Source organism: Octopus sinensis, linkage group LG19 (genome assembly GCF_006345805.1).
Source record: "Octopus sinensis linkage group LG19, ASM634580v1, whole genome shotgun sequence".
NCBI classification, from domain to species: domain Eukaryota; kingdom Metazoa; phylum Mollusca; class Cephalopoda; order Octopoda; family Octopodidae; genus Octopus; species Octopus sinensis.
Window position 1 is genome coordinate 16,197,924 of NC_043015.1, and position 12,828 is coordinate 16,210,751.

The window sequence follows — 12,828 nt, forward strand, 5'->3', positions numbered from 1 at the left end:
GTTAATGATAAGAATAAATATTTTTGCATTTAATATCTCAACAGCATTTGTGTTCATTCAATTACCAAATCACAACACACTTCATACACACACATAAACACTGATGGCTTGTACTTTTATTTTGTATTTCAATATTTGAGGCTTAGGACTCCTTCAGAAAATCTTCAGACAAATGATGTGATCTGTCTTAACACTGAAATATTGAAATAGAAGAGAGAAGTACAAACCACTGACTTGTATTCTTTCTTATAATTTGTATTGTTTTGACTTTATAATAAAAATTTCAAACATTTATATATTAGACAAAGCTTTATGCAGTCTATACTACAGTGCGTGTGTGTGTGTGTGTCAACCTTTCTACAAATATATATATATATATATATATATATATATATATATATATATATATTAGGGTGTTTAGAAAGTAATTGTGTTTTTTATACCACTATGGAATATGAATGAACTAATCATGTCAGAGCTAAGTTTGAATGGGTGGGAACTGTCTAGAAATAGCATATCATCTCTTCTATCCAGTAGTGAGTCATTCATAGTTATTTTGGTAATTAAGCCCATGGAGAAAAAGAATTTTACAAAGCAACATATTTGCCATTGCTTACTGTATGAGTTTCGAAAGAAAAGTACTGCTACAGAGGCAATGAAAAACATTTGTGAATTGTATCATAATGCAGTGAAAGTTCATACATGCCAGCTGTGGTCTAAAAGCTTTAAAGATTGTGACATATCAGGAAGATGACTCACTCTGAATGATGACATTTTGAATGAGACTCTTTTTTTGAAAACTTGTCAAAGCACCAGAGATTTAGCACTAAAATTTAATGTGTCATGTTCAACTACCCAAGAACATCTCAAGCAAATTGGGAAAACATGCAAAGAGGGAATTTGGGTTCTATATGAGCTTATGCTTGAAAACCGAACACAACATTCCACTATCTGCAGCTGTCTTCTAATCAAAATAACAACCTGTCTTTCTGAAGCACATATATTACTGGTGATGAAAAATGGTTTTGCACAACAGAAAACGAAAAAAACAATGGTTATTATGCTATGAGAAGCCAGTGCCAACACCAAAACCAGAATTTCATCCACAAAAATCTTTGCACTGTGCTTGGTACAACATAAAAGGTATCATCCATTATGAGCTACTAGAACATTAAGGACCATCAATGTAGACATCTATTACCAACAACTTGATTGTATATATGAAAAATTGCATCAAAAGTGGTCAGCTTTGGTAAGCAGAAAAGGTGTTATTCTCCACTATGACACTGCATGGCCACATTCTTCAAAACAAACCCAAGAAAAAAATAAGATCTTTAGGATGGGAGGTTCTTCCACATCCTCCATATTCACCTGACTTAACACCTACAGATTTCCATCTGTTCTGATCACTAGAACATTTTATAAGAAAAGAGACGAAGTTGAAAACAGCCTTTCAGCCTTTTTTTTTTTTAAGGAAGAGAAATAAGTTTCTTTGAAAGTGGCATAAAGAAAGTTACTTTTCTGTTGGGCTGCAGTCATTGAAAATGATAGTGATTACATTCTTGATTAAAACTATTCAGCTAAATGTAGTTTATTTTTGTGTTTATATACTTTCTGCTAAAATGCAATTACTTTCCAAACACATAATATATATAACCTACATACACACATGTACATACTTAAATAATAAATATACATACACATACAAACATAAATGTATGCGTGTACATACACACTAGTAAAAGCTAATCTACAGATGAAGACAAAACATAGAAACATAACTTTTCTAACTTCAAAATATAAGAGGATGGTGAAGAAGGCAGACTAGTAAATGTTAGGCTCAATATATGCTAGTACATAAAAATACATGGAGACACACAGACAGACATACATATAGAAATGAAATGATAACAGCAACATGTATGTTTATGTGTGTGAAGCAGGAATGTTTGGCAGAATCCTAAACACTAACTTCCTACCTAGGAATTGAACCTGAGTCAAACTACGTTCAAATGACCAAGATTTTGTTATGGACTGATTGGTCAGTTGTTTGCTGACAGCATCAATCTCTCACAAAGTCTTGGTCATTTAAACAGTTTGAGTCAGGTTCAATTCCTAGGTAGTGAGTTGACAATTATGATTCTGCCAAATATTCCTGCTACATACACATAGATACATAAACAAGTAGTACACTTATGTGGAATCACATCAAAATACCATATAGTTACAGTAAAAATTCCATACAGCATACTCAGTGCAAAATATGGGTACATTAGAGGCACAGTGTAATTTCAGAAGAGTTAACAGGGAAAGTAGACTTTGTGATTGATGTTTAGGTGCAATAAACACTAACAGCATACGGAAAATAGATTTTCTAAAAATCTCTGTAGAATCTTTATATTTGTTGAGAGAAAACTGTGCCGGTTTGGTCATGAGATACAGATGTATAAAGAAAAGTTGATTGCTAGACATGGATGGAACCTGCAGAAAATGGAGACCAAGGATGATGTTGGATGAAGTAGTGAAGATCAAATTTAAAATATTGAGCTTGAGAGAGGAGATGAGAAAGGACCAGAAAGAGTGGTGATATGCTGTGCTAGATATAACCTGTCCATCTCAGCAAAAATGAAATCCTGTCAAATCTAGCAGCAGTACAAAGCACTTAGTTTCTGTAAAGGATGCTATCGTCCCCCTACACTTCACATTATTACCTTGTTATTTTCCCTTATCATCTTCTCCCCCTCTTTGACCTACTAATATTTGCTTCCCTTCTTCACCAAACTGGATATTCAATGTCCACATCAATCCCCATGTGTAACCATATCACACTTCAGTTCAATTACCTGTGCACTCACCCTCTCTGTTCCTCTATCTCTATTTTCCCTCTCATGTTTACCTTGTCAAATGCTTAAAATAAAAAATATTGAGGAATTAAAGAAACAAGCCAGTAACAGTGATAATTTTGTTCTTTATTTTGACTGAATATACAAGCAAATTTAGTAGGAAAGGAAGTATAGAGGATTCCAGGGTATAAAATGTACTTATGTAAATGTTAAACTACATCTAACACCATGTTTTCTTTTTTTTAACACAAATCTATTATAAAAAAAAACATATATAGTTCATAGGCTTAAAAGTGGTTCAGTAAATAATTTTATACCACTTTCATGGCTTTCTTTATTCTAAAAAGTATCTTTCACTTTATTCTCACAACCAGAGTGCAACTGGATTTGGTTAGTTAAAGTGTTCATTGATATTTCGTATTGAAATTAGAGTAACAGTTAGTTTTGGTTTAACAGGTTTATATGCATATTTTCAGTTAGGTTTGACCTGTGGTTAAGTTACTACAGGTAAAACAATACAAAGAGAAAGCAGCATGATCAATTGCTCAAATATATTGTTATGAAATAAATAATAATTAAAAGAATGTTTAGATTTGCTTACAACTTGAATAGATAACAATTTAATTTTTCAAACATATAGAACACTGTATATTTCAATAAAATTTTATTAGATCTACAAGTAAAGAAATAGTATTTATTGAACAAAATCTTTTTACTGAATCAAATTCAAATTAGCAGCATCAGACCAAGCAGGGTGTTCTGCACCATCCATTTCATCAGCCAATGTATTACTTCCTAATAACTGATGAGACGTTCCTCCTATCTCGCATTTACACTCAGGACAAATGCTTGTCACTACAGCACCTCCACAATCTCCAATAGCATAAATATGACCTGAAACAAAACTATTTATGTTAATAGAGGTATAAGAGATAAATAACAAGATTAAGAAGTTTCTTTAGTGAAAATTGTAAAGATATGAAATAACTGTAAAAGAAACACTAGGTTTGCTGATATTCTGAAATTGCTTTTTCCCTTCTTTTTTTGACAGGAATAGCAGTCAAATCTCCCTCATATATCACCCCACTGCCTTGAAAAGAAAAGTGGTGTCAGTGGATAATGAAGGGATGGTCATGATGGAGAGCATCTAATTTGGTTTGCTAGATCAAAGCTATCCTAGGGATAAACAACAATAAGAACATTCAGCATAAAGATGTTGGAGTGTTGACCAGTTAGCTAATTTGAAGGACAAGGTTTGGGAAGGTGCTATTGTTCAACAGGACAATGATTTTCAAAATGACAAATACCAGTCACCATCTCAAATATTAATGTAATTTTTGCTCAACCTTATTAATGAAATGAAAAAATAGCTTGCATTCGTGTGATTCTTTTTTATTTTTCGAGCTTTTAGAAATGCTAAAACACTTGAAACTTAATTTTATTACACATGACAATTTCTCCACCACCATTTGAAATTTCACAGCTTCCATCCCACCATGAGAAGACTTCAAAACATTATATGTTGCCTTAAGCAGTAATCAAGCAATTCATTGGACATAGAAGAGATTAATATTGGGTAAGTGGTGGGTTTGGAATTGAGAGATGAAGGATATTTGAAATGGTAGAGTGAGTGTGTGTTAAGAATACATATAGATGTAGCTTCAAACTGGTAGAAAATAAGAAGTTATTTCAGCTCTTTTCAAACAGCTATGATGTCATGGGAGTACAAAAACCAAGACTTTATATTATCTACAACAATGATTTCAAATGAGAGAACTACATATATGGTTGCTCAACTTGTTAGATACAGTTACCAAATTTCTCCTTATTTCCTTAAAAAAGAGAAAAACACATTGGATAATTTAGTCTCATTATTAGATGCTGTGGGCATCATATGGATTCCAACAGGGGTACATGAATGGGAAATCACAAGGACATTACATTAACTGAATATTGAAAGTGTCAGAATGTGTTATATCAAAAGTAATGGAAGTAAAGATAAACTCTGTGAGATTTTACTATCGCAATTAAAATGAATTATTTACAAACAAGTTATTTTCACATTTACTTACCATTTTGACATTTAAACCAATGTCCTTTAGGAAGTTGCAAAGCTTGAACAATTTCAATTCTTTCCTTCTCAGAAATCTTCAAACCGGGCTTTAAAGTTTCTATTTTATTCATGATTGTTTCAATTTTTGATTGCTTTTCTTCTGAATAAAATCCTTCCAAATAAGTGGATGCTTCTTTTAACAAACTAGAAATATCAGACATGCCTTGTGTATAAGTCTTCAAATCTTCTATGTTTTCAAGTTCTTGAAGACGTTGCACTTCTAAACTTGCTTCCTTCAGCTCTTGAGCAGTAAATCTAGCTTTATGATTTACAAACCATTCAACCAAATATTGAATATCTATTGTACTCAGTTTAGACAAAACTTCTAAATATTGAGCCTTAGTTTTCATAGAGTTAAAATGTTCCTTACTTATTATGCTCCCAATATGAAAATGTCCTTTTAACTTTCTTAAATCTCTAATATGATTTGGATTTGAATCTATATAAGATTTTAATGTAGAAACTTCTCTAGGATCAGCATTCAGTTTTTCTTTTACTTTTTCGATGTCTTGTAAGGTCTTATTGATAAGATTTCCATATCTATGATTACGCCTGATTGGAGTTTTACACTTTGGGCACAATTTTAGTTGAATTTCAGAATTATTCAAATCAACTTCCATCCAATTATCCAAGCCAGTTACTTCAAAAATGTGTTTGCAATCTTCAAGTTGAACAAAACGAGCATCATTTTCATCTTCATTGCCAAAAAATATTTCTTTAAGCTCAACTTCATTACAAGTTGAGCACAATTCAGGGCACTGTTCTCCACAAAGACCAGCACACTGGTGATTACAGTCAAGTAATTTTTTGCAAGGTGCATTACATGCTGGACGATCACAGGGTTCGTGACATAACTTACTGCATTTGTAATGCTTACACTCCCACTGACAAGGCTCAACACACTGCTTACAAGGTTCACCACATTTCATTTTACATTTATTGTGTAGACATCGGTTTTCACAAGGCCTTTCACAAGGTATACAAGAAGAACAATCTTTACTTTGACATTTATGACCACAGATTAAAATTCTGTCACATCCTTCCTTACATGGCTTGTGAATATGAATTCCACGACACTCAAAACAGTATCCCTTACAAAAATGGCCACAGTCGAGAAGTTCTTTACAAATTACAAAACATTTTTCCTTTTGATAGCACTCTATATTTGAAGTATGACCACAAGGACAAGTGTTTTCAATGATTTGAAGACATTTACTCAAACAATTTTCTCCACATGTATTTAAACATTTATGACCACAAGGAAGTTCTAATGGACATGGCTCCTGGCAAATAAATGTAACAGGATCTCTGGAACAAAACATTTCCTGATGATGAGAGCAATATGGCATTACTTTTGTAACTTCCGTTATGCATGGTGTACAACGTTCGGAGCAGCTTCTTAAACATGGATGATTACAATCAGGGAGAGTTTTGACACATTGTTTTTTACAGATATATTTGGTATGTTCCTTATCATAAGGATGACACAGTAATGCACAAGTGTGTCCACAATCTAGACGTGCTTCACATGGTTTTAAACATCCACCTTCTGGTGCCTTACAAAAGTCTTCAAAAGATGTTACTTGAGCACATGTTTCAGGATGATTCTGACATTTCAATATCATTGCATCAACAAGTATTTTCTTCTCCTCTAACGACAACAAAATTTCTGCCCAAAGTGGACTGTTTGTAGCAAGAAGCTTAAAATTTCCAATGACATATAAGCCTTTCTTTGCTCTTGATAATGCAACACATACTCTGTTATCAATTTTTAGATATCCAACTGAATTAAGCTCATTACTTCTGACTAAAGACAATAAAATTATGTCATTTTCTTCTCCTTGATAATTGTCAACGATGGTTACTCTGACACCATCACATAGTCGCTCAGTTTTAATCAATTTCTTTATAGAAAACAACTGTCCTGAATATGTTGTCAGTATAGTGATTTGTGAGCTTTCATAACCTTGTTTTCGTAAATAACAACATAATCCAGTGATAAATGATGCCTCATATGGATTGTGTTTACTTGTCCCAAATCTAACTTCATTTTCTGGCTGATTGTGATTAATAAAATATATATTTTTACTAATTCCATGGATATTATCATACAGTTTCACTGAATGGTGATTTTTTAACTCTGGATAAATTGGATGAACCAGTTCTGCAATTTCAGGCCGCATGCGATGTTGAAAGTTAAGGCATTTCACTTCGATGTCATTATTAAACATGCGTTCAAAGAGAGAAATTTCCAAATTGTAGTGTTTTGCAAGTTTATAGACATTTGTAGATGGTTGCAGTTGTTTGTGATCACCAATAAGAATAAGTTGTTCACACTTGCAATTTAAGCTTGTTATAATATGAGCCTCAAGAATTTCTGCTGCTTCCTCTACAATTATAATTCGTGGCTGGATTTCTTGAAGAATTGCTCGATATCTAGCAGCACCTGTAGTCGTCATTCCAATGATTAAAGAATTCTGAAAGATGATTTTGTCTTCTTCATATCTCAGCTCTTCCAATCTCTTTGCAGCCATGTTGTACTCTGTTGTTAATTCAAAAATGTCTTCTAATAATTTTGAAGAATAGAGAGATACCCAATAACGATAAAGGCACCAACGTTTGGAAACAGGCATTATCCACAAATCAATATAACTGATTGAATCAATTTCTTCAACAGACATTATCTCTGTAGATTTTAATTCCATTTTGAATCTCTTTTGCAATTTTTTCTTATCTTTTGCTGTTCTTTCAAATCCATCTGTATTGTTTAAATTATCACTTTCTTTTGTTTCATCAGAGACAGGATTTCTTTTACATTTTGCTTGACTTAAATCTTCAATATCTGTATCAAGCATACGATTATTTTGAAGAAATTCAACATCAGAGTCATCAATAACTTCATCATTATGAGCTACTCTTTCAAAGCTATTTTCTTCTTCAACTGTGACATTTTGAAAACCTAACCATTCCTCCATCATATAATTACTTCCAACCATGTTCTTTTGAAAACTTTCTGTCAACAAATTATAAAAGTGACGCATGTATGGCCGAAGTATTTCAATAGGAATGATTTTATGCTTTAAAGTCTGAAAACAAATAGTTTTGTCTTCAATTTGATGCCCAAGTGCAGTTATTTCAGTATATACATGTTCTCTGTTTGTCTGCAGTTCTCTAGTCCTTGGAAATCCATTGTCTAATTTTACTTGATGCAGAGAATATTTTTTAAGAATTTCACTAGAGCTTCGTCCTCCAACTCGAACAATACCTCCATCTAAAAACTTATCAATACCTTCAAGAAACTGATCCAAAGAATGGTTTGTGTAACATACAATCAGCATTGGCTTGCCACACCATTTCTCATAGTTGCTACAGAGAACCTTGACTGTCTGAAGACCAATATAAGTCTTTCCTGTACCTGGTGGACCTTGTGTAAGAGAGAATTCTTTGGATAAAATATTGGAAAATGCACTTAACTGAGAATCATTGAAATTCAGTGACACTGCTTCTGGCCAGCTGTTACCTAGAACATCAACCTTAATGGCAGTTGAAGAGGTTCTCTGAACTTTAACAGTTTTGGTGGAATAATCATAAACAAGTTTGGATTTATCAGTGAGACAAGATAAATCAAAGACAGGGCTACAAGCTGTCAAATATTTTGGAGCCTTCACATTTTTATCAGCATATAAAATATAATCCTTGAAAGGTAAATCACAAGAAACAATTTCCTTTAAACCCATCAAAATAGGTCGATATCCTTCATAAAAAGCTTTTGATTCAACCATAACAAATTGCTTATTTATCACCATATTCAATTTAACATCAGGAAAGAAGTTCACTGTAACAATTCCTTGCTGCAATTCTTCTGAATTCCTATCAGAAACAGTAGCATAGTAAGTAGTTATGAAATTGTCTTCAGACAAACAGAGAAGTGACCCAAATATAAATCTTTTATTCTGTTCCCAATTGATATTTGAGAATTTAGAAACATCAAATAATACTTTATATTGAACGCCATTCTTAGTTGTTACCCAATCTATAACATATACTTTATGATAAATATAAAAGTCATCATTTTTTTTATCATTCAGTATTTTCTTATCACCAATGAATAAAGCTAAGCCATTACGTAATGGACCAACAAAATCTTCGCGTAACAAACGGAACTGTACGTCCAGATAATGGTCAAGATTTTCATAAGCACCTTTTTTTATATTTTTATGGAGGATAGGTTTCTTATTTGAAATAATCTCTCCTACTGTGGGAATCAGTTTTAGATTCCTAAAATCATCCACAATACTATATGAAGAATCTGTTCTGCTCTGCCTGGATCTAGGTGCATGTTCAGAACTGATAGATTGTAAAAGATTTTGTAGTTCTTTCATTTTCAAATTAAGTTCTGAATCAGGATCTTGAACAGCAATATCTATAATGCCAACAGTTTGCATGACTTTTACATAATGGCTGGGAGTAAGTGTTAGAATTATTTTAAATATATTTAATATTTCAGTTAAGAAGTCTTTTTCTTTGTCATTTATGTCTCTTATGACAATAATTACATCATTGATATGATCAAAGAATGTGGAATACATCATTAGTGACAGATGTTTGTTGTTCATTTCCTTTAGTGTGAAAGATTTCAAACTTTGTCTCAAGACTTTCAAAAACAATGTTGTTGTGTGAAGATCAATTGGTTTATTGAGAAAGTATTTGAAGCATTCTTCACAGGATCCCAACTGTAGACAAATACTGCTTGCATCCTTCTCAATCAGGTCTTGAAATAATTTCAAGTTTAAACAACATATTCTGTGTTTGGAACACACAATGGATCTTGCAGATGTCTGACAACGATTTCTAAAATCAGGAAAATTTTTCAGTTTTGTTTTAAACTTTTCAGTTTTATGTTGCTTTCCACCAGAAGCAATTGAATTTGATTGTAGACTTTTATGAAATCGTACTGCATTATCTTTCCCAGAACTATTTTGGTTTGATCCATTATAATTTGTTTTTGTTGATTGCTTTTTATGAGGTCTTTTTGACCGTTTACCATTGTTGTCCATTATTCCTGCAAGAAAGACAGGTATACAATTAGGTAACACAATTTCAATGATTTTACAAATGTCGACATTCTCCAAACAGTATTTAATTAACACCAGCATCCTATATATATATTAACATATCTTCATTCATTTTACATATCTTTACACATTGCTGTGGAAGTGTTTTACATTAGATGCCCTTCTAGTCATTAACTTTATCTGTTTTTCAAATCAAATGCAAGGAGCTAGCATAGAAGTTTCCAACAGAGAATGTCAGCAAACCTCATATTTTGTAGCTCAATGGTTTTTCATTGGTAGCACTCAGTTGGTTATAACAATTAGGCTTCCAGTTGATCCGATCAACAGAACAGCCTGCTTGTGAAATTAATGTGCAAGTGGCTGAGCACTCACAAACACATATACCCTTAACGTAGCTCTTGGAAAGATTCAGCATGACACAGAGTGTGACAAGGCTGGCCCTCTGAAATACAGGTACAACAGAAACAGGAAGAAAGTGTGGGATAAAGCTGTGGTGAAAGAGTACAGCAGAGTTCACCACTACCCCTTGCCGGAGCTTTAGGTGTTTTTGATCAAAAAACAATCACAACGTCCGGTCTGGGAATTGAAACCCTGATCCTTCAACCGCAAGTCGACTGGTTTAACCACTGGGCCGTTGCACCTCCACAGCCTTTTATTACCAAGGACAGAATGTAAACATTCACAGATAAACAATTTTTAGACATAGATACATCCAGCTGACATACATTTCATTGCAGGCATCACATTACACACATTACACACTGTTGTGGTGATAGACATTAACATCCGTGTGATTAAAAGGTGGACTTGTCAAACTCTTATAAAGAGTGTGTAGGTGCTAGAGTCAGTAGTCGGAAGTTACGTCTGTGAATACATTGCTTCACCCCCCCCCCTTCATTAAAATCATATATCTACAATGAAAGAATATAAAAGTAGCAACAAGATATTCAAAGCTTGCATTGGACAATCCAAATTTATGGTATGAAACCAAAGAAATAATCTTTAACAAGAAGGATTTATTGGCCTGCATGGTGCAGTTACAACAGCAGCAGCAGCATCTGCATCAGCACAACAGCAACACTTGCGGGAATTAATGTTGAAGAAGTCTGAAAGTACTTCAGGGTTGTTCACGCTGGACGTCATGGTAAACTTGGTTGGAGAGTTTGTTCATAATACAATAGAAGGTTATTACTTTCTCTGCATATTTTCAAAGATATGAAGAAACCTTCAAAGAAAAATGTAGCAATTGGACTGACAAGAAAACAGTGCAACTACTTTTAACTGAACACAAAAAATATTGTAATTATCAAAACAAATCTCACCTGGTTTCATCATCATCATCAACATCATCATCATCGTTCAAACGGACGCTAAACGATGATGATGATGATGATGAAACCAGGTGAGATTTGTTTTGATGAAACAACATTTCATCAAAAATTTTCAGTGAAAGAAGTTCCCTGTTCAATACTCATTGGCAGTGTTTAAATTTGGTAAAGAAAGATGAAGATTTTGTTACCTATGCTGGGGTTGTGAATAGAGAATGTGAAAAATTCAAATTAAATTAATTAACCCCAGGCATGTTCAAAAGTCTAATTTTTGCTCAAGGGCTAACTGCAAGCAAAGATACAAATATACATTCCTGAATATTAACAAAATTAGAACAGGACCAAAAATTAACTCTACATTCAGTAGCAGAGGAATGCCAGAAGATTATAAATTTGAGATATGATGCTGATATGGTTGAAGAAAAAGATTGGCCTCATATTCATGCATGTCAGTCTATAATGGATAAGAAAATAGAAAAACAAATATCAAGACACAATCCATGCTATGGGTGTGGAGGCTTATATTTTCAATGTAACTGTCTTTTAAAAATCTAAAATGTTCTAAGTGTGGAAAAAGCAGACATAAAAGCTCACATTGTAGAGCAAAACACACAAAAAAGGGTTGAACAAAAAAATTCTGGTAAGAAAGTATTATCAATAAAAAATCTAAATGAGGCTCAGAAAAGAAAATTTGTGTTTGTAAAAATTAATAATGTGAATATCAAGTTACAATAGGATATGAGCAGTGATATCATAATAATTAATGCAGATATGTAGAGTAAAATCAGAAAACCTAGGTGGAAATTGCATGTGGTGTTTCAGGAAAAAAATTGCATTTTAATTGGAAAAACCTTAAGAGCCAAAGTTTTTGAGCTGAATAATATGACAAATTTATTTGGAACAGGTTGGATGAAATTATTTAACTTATGGAACCTCCTCATATATTATTTTGTGAAAATGTGGATCATTTTTCAGCCAGTACAAATAAGGTGTCAGAAGGAAAAAAAAAAGAATTAAAAAAGATTTTTCCTTAAGTTTTTGCAGATAAAATAGATCTTTGCACCAAAACAAAGGCAAAGTTTCACGTAAAAGAAAATTTTTTACTGATATTTCAACCAAAAAGGACTGTACCTTTTGCAGCGTTGAAACAAGTTAATTGGATGGACTTGAAAAGCTTGAGGTTATTGAAAATATTGATTGCAGTGAATGGCGTCCCCAATAGTTTATGTCAAGAAAAAATAATAAAATCTATGTATATCCTGATTTTTCAACAGGATTAAATGAACGCTTGATGCCATATAATTACCTGTTATCAAGTCCAGAAGAAAAGTTGAATCAAAGAGAATTTTTTTTGAAGTTGGACCTATCTGAAGCATACTTGTTTGTTATAATCCTTAAAATGTTGGCTTGATATAATACCCACTTTGGTATACAGTATTTACTTAGTAAAACTAGTAAATACATGACTA

General features: G+C 32.9%; 1 protein-coding gene across 1 annotated transcript in view; it reads right to left on the bottom strand.

Annotated features, from left to right (window-relative positions):
* Positions 1 to 2,954: 2,954 nt before the first annotated feature.
* Positions 2,955 to 12,828, bottom strand: part of LOC115221993 (NFX1-type zinc finger-containing protein 1) — a 38,872-nt gene continuing 28,998 nt past the window's right edge. The window contains exons 2-3 of the mRNA XM_029792100.2: positions 4,916 to 10,018; positions 2,955 to 3,737 (exon numbers count right to left, since the gene is read on the bottom strand). Of these exons, the coding sequence (XP_029647960.1) occupies positions 3,556 to 3,737; positions 4,916 to 10,013 (5,280 nt within the window). The 5' untranslated portion in view covers positions 10,014 to 10,018 and the 3' untranslated portion in view covers positions 2,955 to 3,555. The remainder of the gene's footprint in view (positions 3,738 to 4,915; positions 10,019 to 12,828) is intronic.